Here is a 23,701-nt window from a genome sequence, read left to right as displayed (position 1 = left end):
TTAAGGCATGACAACCAATCAACCAATTTGGGAGCTGCACTGACACCATTTCATCGCCTGTTAAAAGCAGATGAATCTATAATATCAGTGTATCACACCAACAAAGGGGCCTTACAATTTAATTTTTATTGTGAATATGCTATCACACCACTTATATAATATTCATGGGAGGCACCAGCGGTATTACAGTGACTGTGTACACTATAATTAATTATCAAGGTTCCCAACTAATAAAGATGTGCTATACAGTGCACATGTCGCAGTTAAGAATCTCTAAGGGAGGCCTATTATTTGAGCACAGATGAATTGTACAGTCATGAGAGAAGAGCTGAGCGCTCCCGTGAGATAGTCGGCTGTGACAGAGGAGAGCTGCTTCAAGGGAGAGAACCGTGATGTTTATAGTCATAATCTTAACCAGACTGATTTACTGCCTGCTTTATTTGATGCAGGTCTACCACACAGGGAAAAAAAGAAGCAATAGGAGAAGACAGAACAGGGAGGTGGAAAGGTGTAATGAAAAGCTTTACCGTTACAGTATGACTAATGCAGGAGTTACTGCCGTCTCTAGACAGATGCTTCCGTGTTCTCCTGCAAGTGCATTAGTATCCCATACTTCATGATGCACATTGCAGCTGTGCATGTTATTCACCCTTTGGCTTTCTCTTTGTCAGCTCATGTTCTCGCAGGACCACATATAACACTACAGTTTCCATGTTTTTTAGCTGCTTGCAGTGTAAGATTTTTCAGAATGTTCTGATATGTCCGACTTGTCACTTACTAATACAAAGACTTTGAAAACCAAACAAATGGATACTTCACATCAACCAAAGACCATTGTTCAATGTAATTAAACCCTAATTTAATGGTTTTGGTGTCAATGCACAGTATTTTGATTCTCACATGACCATTTCTGTACTCATACAACGTTTTTCTTGATAACACGAATGCTCACTCAAAGATGGTAACATGGGAATATTTACCATAAATGTCTTTCCCAGCTTTCCATCAACTGATGTTTTCACATCGGATTCTTACATTTCACATGTGAAACATCGGAAGATTTGAATAAAAGCTGTGATATAATCCCGTGTGAATTGGTTTTCCACCTCTGACATGTGTTTCAAAGGCTTTTTTGTAAGCTGTCTGTCCATAGTTTAGTCAAAATGATCCTGCTTTTCTAACAGTGACATTTTTACTCAGTACATTGCTGAATGTAATGTGTGTGATGATCTACCAAGACCAGTTTTTAGGCATCTGAAATTGGGTTCATGAGGTTTGAGTCTCCTGAGATTCCTCTTAAAATGGTGTTCAAGGATATATTGCACAGTGAAATTTGAAATAAGACCCTATGTGAAACTGGGTCTCAGAATGTGTTGACTGACCACATCTTGGCTCACCTGCCTGTCTGGTGGATTTTACAAGAACAAAGCTAAAACTGAAGGTAGTGCAGTGTAATTAAATGCAATATTTAGATTGTTGTAGTTTGTGGTAGTAGTGTTTGATGCATTTGTATGACGGATTAGATTGTGGCTTCATGATGTCGTTTAAATCTCCTATATTCAGGGTATAATCGGTATTTTAAGCTACACAAGTACAAAAGTAGTAAGTAGATGTGTTAATATAAGAATAAAAATTTTTTTTTAAAGTAGGCTATACTTTGTCAAAAGGAAAGAGGTCTTTACTGGTATTTCCTCAAAGAGAAAGAAAAGTGATTTCATTTGGCAGAAATGAGGACAGACTAAGTGGCCAGATGCAGATAACATTCACTAAAAGGAAGAAACCAATAAAACATTGAGACTTGAGACTCATTGAGACTCTTTGATGTAACTAATGTCAGTGAATCACATTTGACTGCAAATCCCAGACATTAATTAAGATTACCTTAGTCGGAAAAAAAAATCTGTTTGAAACAAACACTGTGAGAGAACCTGCTCTTTTAATTAAATTCAAAGTCAGTGCATGGTGTTTCCAAGCCTTTGGAGTAAGTGTTCAGTGATAAGAAAGCATCCAACTAGCAGTTAGTTCCTGTCAATAAGAAACCTTTGTGGTGAGTACCCATTATGCCAGGCTGAAGAGTACTCAAGTCTTCGAACACGTCTGAAATTGAGGCTACAATTTTGTCTCAAGTGTTTGTCTGTGCTTCACTGAAGAGATTCGAGCATTGAAAAATATGAAAACAACACTCAGGTTTCAGGTGTTAAAACAAGCCCAGAAGAGAAGGTGATTCTTGTTTCCATACCCTATAACATGAAGACATCTCTCTCCCTATTTGCAGTCAACACCTGCAAACCTAACTCATCTAAAAGTACATTGGCCCGTGACAAAACTTTGACTTAAACTTTGATTTGACTCAACTTAGAATTCAATTCAATTTTATTTGTGTAGCGCCAAATAATAATATGCATTTAAAGTCGAGACCTTACTTTATTATAGAGAGAGACCCAACAGTTCCCACAAAGAGCAAACACACGGCGACAGGGGGAGGAGGAAAAACTCCCTTTTAAAAGGAAGAAACCTCCAAGGTTGGGGAGGAGAGGGAGAGAGACCATGAACAGCAGTATTTATTGTTGATGGTTAATTGTAACAGTGAAAATAATAACAGCTATACCCAGAGGTAATGGTGCTATTCTATCTGCTGTTAATCGTTAATTGTTATAGTGGAAATAATCATACTAATCCCTATAGGTACTAGTGTTATCAACAATAATAATAATAATAATAGTAATAATAAATGCATGGATCATACAAAATGGGTAATAGTTCTGACTTTAATGTCGTCACACAAATGAAAGAGTTTTTAAAGAAGTGTAGATAATTAACAATCTGAGCTGTCTGCGAAGTTAGAAAAAGCAAATGGATTTTAGCACAGGCCTGCGTGGATTTTCTCTGGTATCTCAGCAATTCCAGCAAGACTTGTAAATAATAAATCAACACCAACATGCCTCATTCATCTCAAGGAGAAAAGGAGTCTTTTTGGGTGCAGATGAATAACGTGCATGATAAAAAATTTAACCAGACACTATTGCTTTGCCATGCACCTGCTACATACTGTATGAGCAGGTTGATGAACTTTTATTAGGTTTAAATCTACGCTTTTTTAAAACTGTCTCCACATTAATCACTTACTCTTTAATACTTCATATTAAATTGAATTGGACAGGAAAGGCTTAACGTTATTATGCATGCATCATGAATAATATACTGTATATCAGATGGTCTGTAAAAATGCAAAAAAAAAAAAAATATTGATTAAAAAATCACAAATGGAATACAAGCATGTGTATGTATCAACAACAAAAGTGCAGGGTACTGGGCACCATCATAAATATAAAACATGTATAAAATAGCTTTCTGTAAGTACTGTAGATGATGTCTGATGTAGAGATGAAGTGAGTCAGATGAAGGGACCAAGAGACAGCGCAAAAGATGATGACGGTAAATGATAAATTTTTTATGTTCCAAAAAAAGAACAAGTGCCTTGTCTTGATTTTGGAGGACATGTGACCCTCAAAGAGGCAAACTTTATGTGTTCACTGAGCCGACAACAAAGGCATTGGTGCTGTTTATGATGGATAACGTCAATCCTGGATTATGTTTTGGTTTACTAAGGTTTGTGAAATCATTTCATAGCAAAGCTATGCCCCTTATTTTTGGATACCCAGAGCTGTTGGACACATCCTCAGTATTTGCAGTTGTGTGAGAGCCATGTGGAATCATGAAAATAAAAGATGCCCTGCCATTAGTTTACATCTGTGAATGTAAAGCTTCATCAAACTTTGTAAATTAGGCTGCTTAACTGTGATTTAAGAGTGAAGCGAACCTCTTTAATAAATCTTTCCTCCTTCCCTCCTGGTTTGAGCTTCTCTCTATCTACTGTGTGTTTTTTGAAAAATGAAAGATGATGCGCCTGCAGAGCAGTGGGTTGGAGGGGGTAGGGCTGGCTGTGGGTTGGTGAAAGGAGAAATCAAAAGCTCATTTTCATGCAGGGGATGTTACTTCAAAAGCAAACAAACAACAAAACAAATAACAGTAGTTGTGCTTGAAGATCGGGGTACCTCCAACTAAACACCAAATGATCATTTTGACAGCAAAAGCGCAGACTGAGCCACGTTTAGTCGGATAAACATTGGCACAAAAACAATGCCGTTGTACTACAAATGCTACCTATTAACAGCTCCAAAGTTACCTTTTATTGTCTCCAGCTAGTGCCTGTCTCCTCATGTTTCCCTTTCTGTCTCTGTTTCCAGCTGGAACCACATATATCTTTGGCAAAGGGGGGGCTCTCATCACATTCACCTGGGCCCCCAACGAGCGGCCAAGCACCCGAGCCGACCGGTTAGCCGTGGGCTTCAGCACTCAGCAGAAGGATGCCATCTTGGTGCGAGTGGAAAGCACCCATGGGCTCGGCGACTATCTTCAGCTGCACATAGTAAGGATGGGAAGCAGAGTTTGAGGCTTTACGCGTAAATGTCACAGAGCAGTGGAAGATAAGTGGGTTGTAACACAGCTTTGATGGATTAAAAAACACTTGAAAGAGATTAAAAAGCAAATATGTTTATATGTGTTATTCACAGACATTTCTATGAATGTCTGTGCACATATCTTTTCTGGTTTCCAAATCTTACATTTCCAAAATTTGGAGGTACATAGACAATAACAATGTTTACACAGAGAGATTGTCAGATATTCTTTTACCAAACAATTTAGTTTCTTTTAGATTTAATCAACAAGACAACAGACAAACATCATTATCTGTAGAATAAGGCATACATTGTCCTTGATAGCAAATACAGTCTCTCTTATTGTGTTATTAAATGTGTTACATTGATCTGAAGAAGCATCATAAATATGAGATTATAAATGCCCTGTCCAAAAAAAATCTCATGAAAGATCTCATGAAAATCAGGACAGTGTGAAGTGGGCAGCCAACTGGAGCAGTGGAAATTAGTCCACTCTCTCTGCGAACACAAGATAACAAACTTTTAAATTATTTCCATTGTCTACATAATGCCTTAGGAAATCACTGAGCAACATTAATGAGTAATATTTTCCAGTGTTTGGAAGTAAGTCACTGGTGACTAACGCTGAAACTTCATTCTTAAATTGGTTGAAAAGAAAGCTCACAACATAAAATGAAAAAGAGTTACACATTTCTTTGCTTGATATTAAGATGGCTCTGTAGCAGGTAGGATTAATACAACTGTAGTAGATGATGATGATGATATATACCTGAGGAGGGGGGAGCAAAAATGCAATGGTGACAAAGGTTTGGATAAAGTAGTTTTATCCAAAATGAGCGGAATAGCACCATTTCTTCCTAGATATTGTATGTTGATGAAGGTGACAGCAAACAATCTCATATTAGCATATTAGCTTGCTGGTAGACCACTGCTGCTACAATCCCGATTAAATGAAATGAAAAAGAAATATAAATAAACATATGGTCTATTTTTAAACGAAAGTCTTAACTGTGCTATTATTACTGTCACAGGTTATATGATTTGCTTATTATTGGCATCTCAGTCCAAATCCTGAGATAAAATAGGAATAAATAAATTATGTGAGTCCTCAGCAGCTGCCAGCAACTGTGTCTTTTCTGGAGGGAAATCAGCCTTTTTAGCATGTAGCCACAGGACAGATGTGCCATGATGAAAACCAGAGGGGAGATCTGTCAAACATCCGTGAATGGTGTAATAATTAAAATCACACCTGTTGTCAAAGCGCAGAGGGAAAAAAAAAATAAAAATTGGAACTGGAGTTAGACCCTTATTAGATTGTAACCAACTAAAATGCTTCCTAAAACAAAGAATTCTAAGATTTCACCAGGCCTGATATTTAATTTTCTTTGATGTCAAACGAAACCTCTTAATGACAGATGAAAGAATATCTCTACATGTATTCTGGGTAAATCTACTAAGAGCAGGCAGTAAGGTAGTGTTGATATATGATGACAATATGGACACTAATATCCAAAAGTTTTAAAACTGAAAGCTGAAAAATATGTATGTGTTATGCAACATATAATAATGTATTGTATATGTATTGTATATATAATGTATTGGGAGTTTGACTGCTATACTGTACCTATTAGTTACGAGACATGTTTGCTACAAAAATCCACCCCTGGACGCTTTTCAAAACTGTCTCATTTAAATTGTGTTTCCTGTTTTAAAAGTGTGAAACTGACCTTGCCAGCCGCGGACCGTTTCTAGTAAATGCAAAGACTGCTGCCTGCGTGCAGAGCCAGCTGAAAAGATTTTTTTTCCAGCCAAGTCCTTGTACCCTGACAGATTGCTTACTTTGACACCTTATTACTGCTCAGCGGAGGGGAATCAAAAAGAGTTCAGAGGGTGTTGAGGTTGTCTTTTTTTCCTTTCTCTGTCTAAGCTTCATAATATCACACATTCTTGTTTTATAGGGACCTTGGTTGTCGGTTCTTGTAATTTATTTATGTATGTTATTAATTCCACATTTTAGCGCATTCTGCTTCCTTCCTCTGTTTGCCCACTGAAGAAGAGGAAGACAGTGAAAACTAGGTGAAGACAGAGAGAAGCAGCATACTGGTCAAAATAACACTGGCCACAAGGGATACTTGAAAATGGTAAAGGATGTATGAGTTATATATGAGTTTTTTGTGCTACAGGGATTTGGGGTTTTTAGATGAGGTGTCTTAGAACAGAATCCACTTCTTTTAATCCTTCTTGGATAGGAAGCTTTCTTTTCAAAATTACAATATGATAATCAGTGTAAATTATGAAAGGAAACGGTCAGAACTCCTTCTTAAGAAACTACCTTAAAATCCATAATAACTGCACTATTAACAGAGCACTTTCATTGCATACACACACTCTTGACTAACACATATGACTATTAGAGCAATCAAGATGAGATGTGACATTAGTCTTCCACTAGATTTCCATCCACTGAAAATTTAGGAAAGATTAAGTGTTCACATCTGCAAATGTAGCATCTGATTGTCAGTGCTTAAAATGCTTCATTAAAACAGCCACTTCTCCACACACAGCTCCACACTGCATTAAAATGGTGACATGGTTAACTGAAACTGCATGGCTAACTGAGGATCGCACATGCACAAGCTTCAAAGACCAATTACCCCGTACAAAAGAAGCAAACCATATTCACTAGAGAGTACATTAGCGAGGCTAATGCTACTTTCAGATGGTCATGTTTTTAATGAGGGACTAAAAGATAAAACAAAAACAGGAGACTCATTGTGCAAAATGACGACAATTAGAAGTGCTGGATAAGTTTATGCTCCACAGCCCAGCTCCGAACTAAAGGAGAACAGACCAAGATGTGAAGTTGTGAGTGTGGACCTCAGTGATTCCATACGTTGATATCTTATGCATTTTGATAATACATCAGTTGAGCAATTGTCCATACGTATTTGGATTATTTATTTCAAATTTATAAATTGATAAGTTAGGTACAAATCTGATGATTAGTATGCGCTTTGGTGGCTAAATATTATATAAAAGCTCATCAAAAAAGGACAATCATCCCTACAGATTCTACTGATGGAACAAATTTTACCTTAATAACCAGATATTTTCAGATAGAAAACATGACGACGAGTGGAGATACTTTTCATTCATATGGAAGAAGGGATGATACGCGTCAGCATTCCCAAGACTATTGATGCACGTTCCCAGCTGCCTCTGAGGAGAAGAGTCTAAAGGTATCCAACACAGACGGAGACAGACAGATATGCTGGTCCTCTTAAAAGAATCATGATATGTCCACTCTAAACTCTGTTTAAAAATGCATCAGGTGGTGGCTTATCATAGAAGAACCATCACTGCTTAGTCCTAATGGGTTTTCTTTTTCACCCCATCAAATATAACTCCTTATAATAATATGTCCTTATAACTATCAATCCTTTTCCTCTAAAAATGAATTAGAGCAGGCTGTAGCTCAGATGAGAATTGAGATCCCACTCTGAAAGCTCCAGTGGGAACAGGGAGTACTTCATGGAAATGCTTTCTCCAACAGAGCTGATGTCAACACAGCTAGGTGGGACACTTTGCAGCTTTTCATGATGATATGCCTGATTAACTTTATACCCAAACACACAGGCCGTAAGTTGCCTCTTGAAAAAAAAAAAGAAAAAGAAAAAGTGAAGTGGAAAGGCCAAGCTTTTGTTTACTAAAACCGAAGCGCAGTAGTGTTACTTTGCCAGCTGTCAAAAGGTGCTTTGGGGTTGTTTTGTAATTGCACTCAAAGACTGAGTTAGCAAAATAGTGGCAATGCTTTTGCTGAAGCCACATGAAGCCCCTGGCAGACTTTTCTGGCCTTGGAGATGTTAATTGTTATCCAGAGGACATGTGCTGAATTTGACCTGAGGCCACACTACCCTGTAGTTACCTAATGAATACTCACCATTTTGCTTGTTGTGAAACGTAATTAACCCACTGACAACCGAATAGCTCTGCATGTACAGAATATAAGTAAAGAAAGAATGTAAGAGATATTTCTTACAGACAATGTAAGGAATATAAACGATGTATCCGACGGTGATAATATGCTTTCTTAACATCCTTTTGTATAATGAAATGTGACTTGGTAATTCTTTTGCAGCAAGGTCTAACACCCTGCTGGTTCCCACTAACCTGCAGTAACACTGACTTTGATTTGCTCGGGTTCATTGTGAGTTACTGTGGGTGGGTAGATATTTGTTGTGAAGGAGTTTCATCTTCTATTTGTCTTGTGTGAATTTGATTGTCCAGCTGCAGTTCATGCGGCATAAATCAGTCGCACATAGCGCCTCCTCCTGGGTTCATGACACCTTTTAAGTGATTTGAATTAGGAAAGATAACAATGTGATGAGCCATAGACCTGCTGCTGACCTTCAATATAAAAAGCTCTGTTTGGAGATAAAGCTCCTTTACATAAAGAAGGTTGAAAGTTGATTTCTCAAGCTTAAAATTATATTATTAATGGGACAAGGTCTCTGACGACACTTAATGCTTCAGCATTTAACACCAACCATGTCAGCATGAATAATTATTTCAGATTCAAAAGGTTTCTAGAAGGATTTTACATATGATTAGAGGGTGAGAGCAAAGCTCTGAGACAGGTTTTTCATTACACAATAGCAGCCACCACCAGGGCAAGAAAAGAAGTATTTCTGTCTACATATTTGAATTTCTGGTCTTTAAGTCAGTAAAGCAATACTGGAGGTATGAGAAAAACTGTGCAATCAGTAATATTTAATGGTGCATGTTAAGGAGTGAGCTGTGGAGGCAATTCTGACAGTAAAGACAGGGAATCCAAATGCAATACAAGACACAGTGTGGAAGATATTTACATCATGTCTGTGAGCCACACCAGTAAATATTGTGCACGTTGTGTGCCGTGCAGGACAAGCAGTCTGCAGGATTTCATTTCAGTAAAACACTACAGTAGCCGGTTTCACTGTTTACTTCCTCTCCCCTGTCTGGTTGACGGTGTGATACAGTCAACCAGCTGCTGGAGTCGAGGCTGTTTGAATAAAAGCCTGCAGACTCTTGGTCGTTGGTTGTACACAGCTGAGCGACAAATGATATGAGGAGAAACTGCACAGCTTGAAGGTCACTTATCATTATCATTATTACTTATATAATGGTAGTGAATTTTGCTTGTTTATATACTCTTGTGTATGTGTAACATACTATACAACAGGTACTCGCTGAGTAATCATTTGTCTATTTGACTGTAAATTGGTTTTGCCATCCTTTACTACACACTACCCTTATGTTCTGTTTCATATTGGCTGTCATAATTACTGACTAACCTGTGACATTATGGGATTTTTATGTTATTTGTATATTCATCACAGTTACAAAGGTTACTGCAATCCAAAAGTAAAGTGTAAAGTGTAATGTTGTGATCCTGTGTGTGTACTCCTGCGGAGTCATGTGCTCACAAATGTCTCTTTTAACCACATTAGCATTTTGACCTTGTGTTGAATTTAGAATGAAGGCAGCAAATGTACAAAGGCCAGACAGGCACAGAGACCCAGCACACTTTTTTTTGCAGTGTTTCTTATTAGTGCCACCCAAAGGCTGGCTTGAGAAGCAGCTTGGACCTTTGAGGAAGGTTGGCAGGAGCGAGGAAAAGCTGACAGAGAGAAAAATTGGTCAACCAAAACAGAAACAGCAGGACTCTGTCAAGAGTGATTCACATCAGGAAACCATGGCAGGCTGCTGAGTGGGAGTGGTGGTGGACCCTCATGAAAGAACTAAACACACTGTTCATGTCACAATGCTTTTACCAATTAAATAAGGTTTTCGAGCTCGACAACCCTGGCATCAATGGAAATGAATTTTGAGTACATGTTGAACACGATATGAAATATTTTCCATTTACGAATTTTGTCATTTGTGTAGCGTGTAGCATTCATTCTTTGTTTTTCACCCGTAGGATCAAGGAAAAATTGGTGTCATCTTCAATGTGGGAACAGATGACATCACCATCGATGAGCCTGCTGTCATAGTAAATGACGGCAAGTACCATGTTGTACGCTTCACACGCAGCGGTGGCAATGCCACTCTCCAGGTGGACAACCATCCAGTCATTGAGCGTTATCCACCAGGTAAGACTGATGGGACAATGATTTGTTGAGAGATGGCATGGAGCATCTGCATTAGCGAGGGAGGATTGCATGTCTGCCTATCAAACACAAATCTTCGAATGTGCAGTTGTGAAATGTACTATTTGCAAAAAACTGATCAGCTCTCCAACCTAGTTGTTTCATCATTCTACAAGCTCTCTATTGAATTGCCATACACATACTGGATATGCCATATTGCAAAAATGATATAATTATCTGAAATGTATGCGTTTGCTTCAAGCTGCACAGCATATCTTAGCAATAATGAAATCATTTTCATCAGCCACAGTTGTTCTTGTAGTCAGTTTGGCAGACAGGTGGGGAAGGCTGTAGCAGATTAGAAAATATCTCGATTTACCACTAATGTGGTTCAAGTATTATATAATCCTAATATTTGTTCATTATTTATAATAAATAAATATTTTTAATGACATAATATTTATTTATTTTTTGTTAATCTAAAGAGACAGCATTAACTATGTTGTTATTAATTAAGCTGATAAATTCTTGTTGACATAAAGAAGTTTTAGTACACTAACACTAACAACATCATGTAAAGGTCATGTTTTTTTACATTGACAGATTGATGGATTTGGCAGCTAAATGATCTAATGCTCTTTAATGATCAAGTCATACAGTATATGTGTTTTACATTTCAATTTTATGGTTATGTTTGGTGTCCAGGTAAATGCCAGATGCTGTCATGTGAATACTATACATACACACAAACATACTTAATCGCTCTGTCTAGGGATAAAAGTGTTTCATCATTTTCTTAACTTAATATAAAATTATCCATTTCATAATTGGAAATGATCGAAAATTCACATACATTCCTGTCATATTAGATCTGCGTAGGCTCAAAGACAAACAGACAAAAAGAAGCATCTCCAAATACACAAGCGGAAGATGCATCTTGCTATTTCACAGAAAGTCCATCCATTTATTTAGACACAGATTTTCAGCGTCCAAAAGTTTTAAAGCTCCCCAGCCTACTGTACGTACACATATACTTAACCATAGAAGGAAAAAAAAGAAAAGAAAAGACCCATACATAATGTGATCATGACCTGCTGTACTTTAACCTGTTCTGAACCAATCAACCAATTAACCTTATTCAGAACAGGTGCACCAGCTGGCACGGCAGGATGAAACCAGGACCCCTCTCTGCCTCCAGCTGGTGCTCAAAGCATACGCACATGCCACAGTTGTACATAAATCAAAGTTATGTAATGGTGATGGCCATGCATGTAATATGTAGATGCTTCGTGAGCTCCTACTCAGTAATCAGTGGTTTTTGAAATCTGTCTAATGTTAAAGAACTAAAGCGCATAGGTGACATTTAGGAGTAGGTTAGGGTTAGGCTTCGTAACTCATCTTTTGGCTTTAAGTGGAAATCAAACAATATGAAATAAGCCATAATATATAATGTCTTCTAGCATTTGTGTAAGGTAAGAATACGGGGACACTGCTTGCAGCTGTCCTGAGGCTCAATGAATGTGCAGCTTCACTTTTTTAAAACCTGCTGTATATTAAAGCTTACAGTAAAAACATAGTCAAGGTAAGCTTCACTTTAACTGTCAGGCACTGTCGTGTACTGTGCCGCCTTTTCCATGTTGTGCCATAATCCTAATCCTTTTTATCCATTCACACTATCCCATGTCCACCAACATGGTTGATTTCTCCCATTTACATTTTTGTTCATATGTGGGTTAAACATGCTCATATCCTACACATGCAGTAGTTTATGAATAATGTCAACAAGAATTTATGAGTGTTAAAATCAAAACTTGTGGTAACCTTGTGGCTGATGATTGAATAAAGAGTATTTATAGCACTAATGTTAACTGGCCGCCATCCTCCAGAAAATGACAATTCATGCTGTTGAAGTTTGTATCATGTACTTCCTGTTGTAGTTTCCATTGGATATATTTATCTCTTCTGTGTTTGCATGTGTTGAATAAAGAGCTGAAGTCCTGTCCCACTTGAGAGCAGCTTTTGTCCTATTAGCCCTGATTCCACAATGCAGTTTTGCATGAAAGATTCATTCATGCATTTTTCCAAAAGCTGAAATTGGGTATTGGTGTTAGAGCTAAGGACATAACAATGTTTTGTTTTGTTTTAGAATTCAACAACTACAGCTCCCATTAGTCTTTGATATGGACCTGTTGTCAATATCTCACGGGAGCTGCAGTAAAAAAACACATTGCATATCATATCGTAACATGGCCTACATTGTGGAGCAGATGTGTGGTGAGACTTCAGCTTCTGCTGTAACTTCAGAATGTGTATGAAATGTGTATGTTAATGCAATGATTGTTTTCCTCATCGTATTTGTTGCAGTGCCTGATTTTTTGTTTTTTGTTTTTTTTTATATTTTTACCTGAATTAACCTCTATTTTACATAGTACATAAAATTATTTTACATTTTACTGTAATTGGTATTTACTGAAGATTATGCTTTGCTTAAAAATATCTAAATAACACTAACTAGTGTAGCACATTATAAATAGCCTAAACATTACTCTAATTAGCATTAACACTGTTACTCGTAATAACTAGATAACTCTGCGTAAAGCACAAGTTTCTTTTAACTCACAGCTGGGTTAAAATTGATAACTTGTTAAACCTGTTAGCCATTATAACACTGTTTCTAACCATGTGATCTTTCAGCTTGCAGACTTTAACCTTTAATCTGTCTCTCCAAATTCTTTGAAGGACACTATGATAATGAACGACTGGCTATTGCTAGACAAAGAATCCCATACAGACTTGGTCGGGTAGTTGACGAGTGGCTACTCGATAAAGGTAAAAATTAATTGATTAATTAATTAACCCTTGAAATAACTACTAAATAACCTTTCCCCATGAGAGGTGCAGTGCCAGAAGACAAGGGTGACAAGGTTACCCAGATGTATACCTCCATTTTAATTGGAACTTCTATTGGCTATGAATTTTGATGACCACAAATGTAGGTTTCAAGTGGAATTCAAAATAAGTGTCAAAGCAAAGGGGTATCGCATACTTGCCATTTATTCTTTGTCATCCTTACACCTTGTGGAAAAGCTGCACCTTAACAAAGATTTTAAACCGATTTACTAAAAACACATAACCTTTGTCTAACCCTCTATCGTCCCTCTTAATCACTGTGTGTAATTAGATGCTGTGTGTAATTATTCTACAAAAAAAAAAATCATTAAAATTCTGTGTAACGTTTACATTAACACCAAGGAAACTAACATGTGCCATAAGTTGAGCAGGTCTCGTTCCTCCTAAACTGATTTTTAAACCATAACACCTTGATGTCATCACACAAAATGAACCAAATTCTTTTCCCTTTTCTTGTTCCCTGCAACCTTGTATTGCCCTACCTTGTGCCCCACAACGACCACGTAAGACTCCGAAGCTGAAGATTTTTGCTGCAACAAAACAGCCCTGACAGGCTGTTTAAGTAGATCACTGTTTGCATCCATTAACTTTGCTAATAAGTATTCTCCTGAGATGGGCCCATTACTGCAGTCCTCCTCCTCTGATGTAACACTGCTTATCAGTGAAGCTGCTGACAATAGTGCTGTTAGATATCATTGCCCCTTTAAGGAGGTGAAACAATAGGACAAGGGGGAACCCAGAGCAGAGCATGTTTTAATGACCTAATGGCTGATGAAGTCAGCGGAGGGAGGGGTGTTTAGTTTTTATTATCATTTAGCTTTACACAGTGTGAAGTACAGTGAGACTGCCATTTTAATAATTCGCCCATCTCTGTTAAAAGAAGTCATAAGATATGCATCCTTGCACCATCTATTCAGAGTTACGAGATAAATAAAAACATCTGTCCCTTTTTCCCCACAGACCGTTTGCTAACTCAGTGATAATTCAAAATGACAATATCTGTCCTACCAAACGTTTAAATAGGCACCTAAATAGACTTTAAGCCTCCTCTGATGATTGTAACCTGCATGTGTAAAGTCTAAATTATAAACTTGCTGATAATTAACATTGCCCTTTTAAAGTTAAAACCTAAATCAAGTTTTAAATAAATTACTAACTATTAATGCTATAATCACTAAAGTCCACCTGGTTCAAATGATGATAATGTGCAAACTCTCCCATATGACTTCTCTCTGTCTGCTCTATCGCTCTCCCTTTTTTCCACCTCCTTCTTTCTCTATGTCTCTGTCTGAATTTAGGGAGACAGTTGACCATCTTTAACAGCCAGGCAGCCATTAAAATTGGCGGTCACGACAAGGGTCGGCCCTTCCAGGGTCAGATTTCAGGGCTGTATTACAATGGTCTCCAGGTGCTCAAACTGGCAGCAGAAAATGATCCCAGCGTACAGGTGGAGGGGAACCTGCGTCTGGTCGGGGACTCGCTCTCTGTGCTGACCACCGACACCACCTCCGCCACCCCGCTGGCAGTGTCCGATATGTCTACCACAATCATGGAAACCACCACCACTATGGCTACCACCACCACCCGCAGGCAGCGGTCACCCAGCTTGAGGGAGAGCATCTCAAAGGTTAGAGAGCACACAGGGATGTTCGTGGTAATTATCAGAAGACGGGAAACATGTTGTTTCTCAATCAACGTTCATAACTCATTTTTGAAAGTTTGTAGAGATGGTGCAGCTTTGCAGAATGTTAAAAATACTTTTAATATATGACTATTGAAAATTGCTCTGCCTTTTGTGTGAAAATATTAGTAATGATGAATAATAATAATAATAATAATAAGATGAAGAAGAAGAAGGAGTAGAGTACCATTTTTCAAAGAAATACATCTAACCCCTTATATTACCTGTCATTTGGTCATTCTATTGAATTACATTTTTTTTTTCATTTCAGCTTACAGCAATCTATTGCTAATATATTTGATAGTGTTCTTAGTGGTCTCAAGTGATATTCAGCTTTTATTTATCAATTCCCTGGTCATTCTCCTCAAACGTACAAAATTATGATTAGTACAATTTCTTAACATGTAACTTCCCAAAATAATTTCAACCCAGGGACTGAGCAAAGAACTGACTCCTCAGTTCTACACATGGCACTTAACTTGTTCTGGTTTTTCTTCCTGAAGGTTTTTCAGATTTGAAGAGCTGAGTCTCAGAGGAGGATGCACTGTGTGTATTGTGCAGGGGTTGAATTGAACATGAACACTCTTCAGAGGGAAAGTTATTCTGGTTATTTCATCGATAATCAAGACAACAATCAAAGTAATCTCAAGGAGTAAAAAACTCTCTGGATATGAAACAATAGTCTGCATGATGCACCGACTGTATATATTTCTAACTGAAACGCTGATCGTCACAGAAAGATTCTAATACAATGAAATCAATTAAATCAAATTTCCCTGATCGTCAGATGCATTACGCTATTTAAAAATATCATCCATTAAATTATAATAAATGTGTAAAGGACATGTTACATCTGGTTCGGTCCAACATATGTGATTTTGAGTTCATCACTGAAGTCATTTTTTTCCCAATAGGATTCATGCTTTGTAAAAAAAAAAAGAAAAAAAAAAGAAAAAAAAGCTTTTACTGAAGAACAGATTTTTACGCATAGAGCAGCCATAATACTGTACTGCATCCAGACTGGTGAGCATTACCAACCACCATTTCATATGAGGTGATTTTAATCCAAATGCAGCAGACCTGCCAAATTGGAAGGATTTCAGCAGTACTTGGAGTCCTGAGGTTTCAAAGAAAACCCCTGCCTTTCCTAATAAAAATACAGAGAGCATTTTCCATTACATCCCTCTTTTCCAGTTTTCCTGAAATTGGCTTCTCTGTATTTTCAATTTAAACAAGTAATCCATTAGTGGACCATCTACTCTCTGCTTCACTCAGGTATTTTGAGTCACTGTGCACTCTAAAATCCAATTTAGACCTATCGAAGCCCTGATGTAGCATATGAGAATTTGTTTTTTTCAAATTTGATATTAAAGAATTGGACAAAAAGTAAATGATATAGAATTAAATGAAAACATGAACGAGCATTTAGCCTACTGAGAACTTACTCTCCATCAGTACTGCTCTTACTTTGTTTGTAAGCACATGAGGCCAGCCACAGGGGTAAAGTATAAAAAACTGCATATAGGCAAATTTTGGATTTGTAGTCTCGCTGTTGCTCCAAACTAAAACACTGAAGTCATAACCGTGCTGCAGCTTTTCCTCAAATGGTAGACAGACAGTCAGCCAGCAAACACGTTCATAAAGAAAAGAAAGAGTGAGGTCAAATCGAGTTGATGGGAGTGAGTGGACTGTCATTTTGTTGAGAAACAACACATTTTCTCTATTTTCCTTTCAGCCGCAGAACTCTGATGACATTTTGGTGGCATCAGCTGAGTGTCCAAGCGATGATGAGGACCTGGAAGAGTGCGAACCAGGGACAGGTGGGTCAGCCATGGCAAAGAAGATGGGTGTAGAGCTCTTATCCAACCACGACTAATGATACTCTTACCCAAGATTGTAGATAAAAATGCACTGACTTCAGACAGCCATCTTTTTTTTTTTTTACAATTTCTTTCTCAATTCACCCTTTCCAGTTTTATGTTTCTGCAGCTATCACACACTCACTCATTCAGGGGCTCTGTCAAACAGCTGTCCTCATTTGGATAGTTGTTACAGATTCGACTAGCTTCAATTGAACCTGTATATGAGCTTCTGAGTCATGTCTGTAACTCACTAAATTGGATGGGAGAAAATCTTAATGAAGTGCACTGTGGTCATTAAGAGTGGATGACAGGAGACAGCAGATCAGGCCTGTGACAGACACAAGCTGTGGACCTTAAGAAGGAGACTGCCCTTATTATGGGTGCCTCAATTATTAATATGACCTTATCAGAATTGTTTGTTGTTGACTGGCCCTGCAAAGTGTGACTCATATAATGATGAAAGAGACCCTAGTGGACATAAATAACCAAACTCTGCAGACTGGAATATTCTTCCATAACAAGAAGACATTCTCACCTCAGAGTCAGATCAAAGTAAAGGATCAATGCATGGCATGAGAGCTCATATGAAATATATGTAAAGGTTTATTTGGTGAAGAATCTATATCCAAGTGGTGATTAAAGACATGCAGGACACACTGGTTGCTTTCAGTAAGCCACAACATTCCATGTGTGATTCCTAAATAAAATAACCTGTCTGTGATCTCTCTTGTCACTCCTTAACCCCTGCGTACAGATGTGCTTACAGTAGCATGGCAAATTTAATTTACTGTTCTTTTGTTTGTTATGTGCTCTGTCTGTTATATGCTCTTCATTCAGCTGCCGCCTTTCATGGGTCACCTTGTGTGTTTGTGTCTACATGTGAGCTCTTTTATGTTTTTTGCTTTATTGTATTAAATTTTTGTTAAAATTAAGAATTCAAATCTGCAAATGTGTACGCACACGCACGCACACACACACAATGAATCCACATTAGAATCAAGAATTGTATACATCGTTCAAGAACATCGTCATGGTGGTTTTAATTTGTTTTGCTTTTCATGTGCCAAATGTTGATGTACATAAATAACCTCGTATTAAAGAAATCAGCATAATATGTTCTATCAGTATAAATAATATCACTCATAAACCAGCTAATATTAGTTTAATTCCTCAGTAATATTCTACCTAATGAGCAGACTGTGGCTGTACTTTAATGAGCACAACCATTCAGCTAGAATTTTAGTTTTTACGCTGTTCTAATTTAGGATCCCCTACCTTTTCTGTTTCCTTTCTAGGAGGTGAATTAGTGTTGCCTATTATAACAGTGGATTCCCTTGAGCCCCCATCCATCGCCACCCGTTACCCCGTCATCCCTCCTCCTCCTACCCTCCTATCCCCACTTGAAACCACCAAAGAGTCCCTGATACTCCCTCCTCACCCTTCCTGCCCCCCGGACCAGGAGGACTGTGGTGACCCTGTAGAGGTCTCGGCCTTCGGCTCTGGGGAGATGACGGAATCAGATGACGAGGACTTTTACAATAATAACTCCCCCATGGTCACTGACAGGACAGTCCTTCCTCCACCTCCCGCTGCTGGTGAGGGTGGAGTCCAGAAACCCCGCCCCCTACCTCCTTATGTTCCCACCACCAACCCCGACCAGCTCCACATCCCCGCAGGCAAAATGAACACCCGTGACCAGGTGCTTCTGCCCCCTGCTCCTCCATCCTCCCGAAACACACCAGGACTAACTTACCCCCCCAATTTTCCCCATGTGCCCACAGCCAACCCCACAGCCTCTGATGAAAAGAGCCAACCCGGTGCCGTGGAGGTAATCAGGGAGTCCAGTAGCACCACGGGGATGGTGGTTGGTATTGTGGCTGCTGCTGCTCTCTGCATTCTTATCCTCCTCTATGCCATGTACAAGTACCGCAACCGGGACGAGGGCTCCTACCAGACAGACCAGAGCCACAATTTTGCCAACAATTCCACTGTGGAGGGCAACGGAGCAGTGGTCAAAGACAAAAGCACAGCAACGGCCTCTGTGGCCAAGGCAATCACAAAGGGCAAAAAGAACAAAGACAAAGAATACTACGTCTGAGGACGCAGAAGGAGAGCAGGCAAGATTGGACTGAGACAAGAGGATGAGAGAGAATGCTTTCGTTTCGCTCCCCTTTTTTGTCAGGTTGACCATCAGTGAAATTTCACAGGCCACAGAAAACAACTGCACAAAGCAACTGTATCTTTCTTTCAACAGGTACATTTTCTCAAAAGTCAAGGTTGCCCGGCTCCTATTAGTGATGAAATCTTCATCTACGACACAAGATCTGACTCATCCTCTGTGTCACAACATGCGCTGCATTCACCGTTTCTTTGTTAGTGTATCGTTTTTTTTATGTTTTTAAAAAAACTGGAGGAAGCATATCCACTTTGGCTTTGTATATAGCATGGATATGGTACAGTGAAGAAAGTGCTGAGAACATCCGGACAGATTTGCCTAAATGTTTTCTTTGTACTTCTTTGTAATGCTCTATCTCAAGTCTCAATGTCCCCATCATGATATATGAGGCAGAACAGGCCAGTTATTGAATTTTTATGGTAGATGAGCAGAGAGCACCCCAGTAATTCTGACTGCAGTCAAAACGAAAGCCTTTATTTGGATAAGACATCATCTCTGCGGCCTCCATGTTATGTTATGTGGTTTTAAAACTCCCCAGTCACTCTGCCTCTGTTCACGAGAGATGGTATTATGTTTCCTGGTGCAGTATCATAAATGAAGCATGATGTTTTGCTCTCTGGTGAAAAATAAATCAAACTTAAAGGGGTTATTAAATCACTCAACATATTCCTGCCAGTGAACCTTATAGTATGATGGATCAGAAGAAACATTATTTATGTGAGACATCACAGTCAGTGTGCCATGCCATTCCAAGTAGGAATAATTGTGAACAAGTCAGTCTACTCCAGTGAAGGTATTTCTCTGTAAACATTGCTTGTATGTACATATAGAGGTTAGCAGATTGAAAAAGCCTTGTGTACACAAGGGAACAGGTATGAAGAAGAATAAACGCCTGAGATGCTCGGCCCCTCCTTCAGCTTTCACAACAGCATCTAGACCGCTACAACCCAAACTTCACAGGAATTTTTCCGGAACACGGAATCACATTTGAGGAAGTTTTTTCTGATTCCTTCTTGGAAAGGGAGAACCAACCCAAAACTGTCATGGGATAATTCAAAAGCACACAGAAAATGTAAACATATCTTTGAGACATAGATATTCCTTGTAAAGCAGCCAAACGTATTGTTTTTTTCTATCAGTTACTAAAAGACTATTCTATGAGATGACTAATTGAAGGTTTGTGAATTGTATTGATATTTCTCTGATATTTCGATGTATCTTGTTGCCACTCCTCTTAACACGTTACATTTTAGATTGCCTTTTACTTCAATCCAGAGAAAAAGCACACTTTCCTCTGATAGCTGCAAATATTGTTTGTTTTTTGCATTATTTACAGTTCAGATTATGCAGAGAAAACACAAGAATGGAACAAACAAATGTTTTGTTTTGTTGCATTGTGCATTTTATATGTGCTGAATCTGTTACTCAATGGATCTGATAATATAAAGCCATTTTCTCTGTTGAGTTACGTCTACATTTACTTATTCATGCTGTGATTTCCTGTTATTTTTTTATGAAAGTGCCATTCAACATGAGCTGCTCAGCGCTCAGAAAATATTCCATTCCTCACTCATTGCTATTGTATAGTGTTCATGTGAAATGGATCTTAATATGTGTACAGAACGTGGATAAAGATGAAAATACACTTGATTATATACTTTGTACACACCTGTGTTGTGTGTTGCTTTTTGTAGATTCACAAAGAGAATGCACTTTATTTGCCTTTTATTATTGGATACAGACATTGTAGACATATACTAAAGTGTTCTATGTCAGGCAAATTCAGAGTGAACTCAGACCGACATGAATTAGATAACGTTCAGGTAACAATTATGGTATAAATCCGGTTATATTATGTGAAGACAAGTGACCCAAATTTTCAAATATTAATGTAGTGTAATGATTGTATTAATCCATCTACTGGTGATTAAGCTTTGGGATTTGTGAATCTTTTGGGATCAAAGAAACACAGTGAATTCACAATGATGTAATTTTACAAAGGTCACATTTTGCTAACAAGCTAAGTTAACACATTTAATGTGAAGAAACAGCATTTCATACAAATTGCAGGTCATGGTATGTTTTAAAAATGTGTCTTACACTTGAGTTTCATCATCATCTACTCTCTCTCTTCCCTCTCTCTTACTCTCTCTCGCTCTCTTTTGGGCATTGCATAGTGTTGGTGTGTTAGTAATGCCTGGTTGTCCATTATTTATTATAAAATGAAACGTTTAAGTGTTTTTCTGCACCTTACACTGCCACTGTTGTCTGGTTTAGGTCTCCATTAAAGCAGAACTCATTGGTTTCAGTGAGGCTAAATTGAACACATGAAGCTTAAATAAAACAAAATATTAAACCAGCTAAACTCCTGTTGAGGCCACTAGTGATTCACACCACGGTGTGATAGGCTCAGGTTAGGTCACAACCTTATGGCTGAACGTGACATTGCTTGAGTAACATGGGACTGGGCTTGGAAACTTAAGATTTTTCAACACAAAGCCTGCAATACAGACTTGTGGCATAGTTTGAAAGTGGCAGGCACCAACCAGGCGGGGAGTGTCACTATGGGACTATGGGCATTATGGGAAATGAAGGAGCTGTTGTTTTGGGAGCTTGACCTATGTTAGGGATGTCAGGATATCTCTTCTATATCTCTTTTCTTTCCCATTTCTCTCTTGTGATTTCCCCCTTTTACGGAAGTGCAATACTAAATAGATGGAGTACTTCTTTAATATGCAGAGCAAGTCTGCATACTGTTGCTATATTGAATATGAGCCACCACTGTGGCATACCTTACCAGTATACATGTTGACAGTATTTTATAACTTCACTCTATGGCAGATGAATCTGTTTTTTCACAAGTGCTTGTAGCCCCGTATATGTTCCATTATTAACATATGTATTCTTTACAGTGGTGTCAAAAACACGATGTCTAATTATCCAGAAGTATTAACATAATTCTATTAGTGCTTTCCTATAGACTGCTTTGCCTCTGGACTTGATGATTATTGCTGGTAAAAATAAATAGAATTCTCCACATCTTCAACTATCCCTCGATTAAGAACAATAATCTGCTGTATGCTTGTCAACAGCAACATGGTTTGTGTTGTTTGACTACCCCCTGCTGAGAACATAAGGAACTGTAGGATGGAGACAAAATGAACGCCCAATGTACAGGCTACAGTTGCTGTCACTGAAGCAGTCATCAATTTTTCTATGATAGCAGAAGAGGTTCATCACAAAAGACAAGAAATTAGAGAGGTTGTATCTCAATCCAGCGGGGTCACCTGACCTATTACCCCGTTTGTGCCAAGAGTGATGGAGAATAATCCTGTGGGCTCGGTGAGGTGTGGTGTCAGTACAGGTCTAGTGTCATTGAGGTCTGATCTGTGCTGACATTGGGTATCAAGGAGGGTGGCTACGGGATACGACAAGCCACTGCTGATCATTGCTGAGATGTCACAAGTCTAATTCAACAAAACAGCTATGACAAGAGAAGCCCTGATGACAACCACCATGTCATATCCACTCTGACCAACCCCTGTACCACTAACATCCAAGCAATGTTTTCTTCATACTGTAAGTACTTGCTCTATAGGTGCCCTCATATTTCAACACACAATGTATGTACTTCTAAACACTACTATTTGTAAAATATACTTTAGGTTCAAGGTTATTACACATTAAAACACACTGTTATGTCTAAGCTAAAATTGTGTGTGTACATTTTTTATGCCAGAGCCTCTAAAGGTTGCTTTCAATCTAAATAATTTCTATATTTCCTGGACATTCAGGAATACCAATGCTGTAGATTTACATACATGTTTTCTAACTAATTCATTATAACATCAATGGGTTTCATGGCTTCTCCTCAGATCTTGACGCATGACCTTTACCCCAGCCTGCAACAGACCGTCTGGCTCCCATAGAGCCCTGATTTCATCATCATGGAGTCTGTCTCGATTTACATGAAGAGACAGAAGACACTGAGATAGCCTAAATCTCATAGAAGAACTGTTCTCCAAGTACTCCAAGATGCAGTGTGCAAGTGAGGAGAACTGGTGCTGTTTTACTAGCAAAGGGTGGCCACACTAAACATTGACTTGATTTAAGTTTTTTTTCTGTTTACTGCACTTTGTATCAAGTTAGATTATCAATTAAAACTAGACATGGATTTTTTTTAAATCATTCTTACTTTACTTTTAGTGATTAAATATTTTGCACAGAACTGTAGATATGATTGATAATTTTGAAATTAAAGAGAAAAATACCCTCCCCATGACGTCAGTACATACGGCCAATCATCGCCATGGGAATCGCTCACTCGCTTAATCGCGCTCTGTGCGTGCGTGCGTGCGTGAGTGCGTGCGTGCGTGTGTGTCAACTACTTGTTAGCTAGCACTAGCTGCTCAGTCAGCTAGCTTGTTGGAACATTTTCACATAGGCACCGTTTGTGCCAAGAAACAGCTGTTGTTCATCAT

The 23,701-nt window shown here is 38.4% G+C and overlaps 1 protein-coding gene across 1 annotated transcript in view; it reads left to right on the top strand.

Annotated features, from left to right (window-relative positions):
• The window catches only part of LOC111234540 (neurexin-2-like), an 89,446-nt gene extending 68,564 nt beyond the window's left edge, over positions 1-20,882 (top strand). The window contains exons 15-20 of the mRNA XM_022762686.1: positions 4,248-4,429; positions 10,423-10,594; positions 13,331-13,420; positions 14,800-15,128; positions 16,918-17,002; positions 18,340-20,882. Coding sequence (XP_022618407.1) covers positions 4,248-4,429; positions 10,423-10,594; positions 13,331-13,420; positions 14,800-15,128; positions 16,918-17,002; positions 18,340-19,142 — 1,661 coding nt within the window. The 3' untranslated portion in view covers positions 19,143-20,882. The remainder of the gene's footprint in view (positions 1-4,247; positions 4,430-10,422; positions 10,595-13,330; positions 13,421-14,799; positions 15,129-16,917; positions 17,003-18,339) is intronic.
• Positions 20,883-23,701: the final 2,819 nt, after the last annotated feature.

Source organism: Seriola dumerili, unplaced genomic scaffold, assembly GCF_002260705.1.
Source record: "Seriola dumerili isolate Sdu_G_001 unplaced genomic scaffold, Sdu_1.0 BDQW01000449.1, whole genome shotgun sequence".
Taxonomy (NCBI): Eukaryota; Metazoa; Chordata; class Actinopteri; order Carangiformes; family Carangidae; genus Seriola; species Seriola dumerili.
This window is presented reverse-complemented; position numbering and strand designations above follow the sequence as displayed.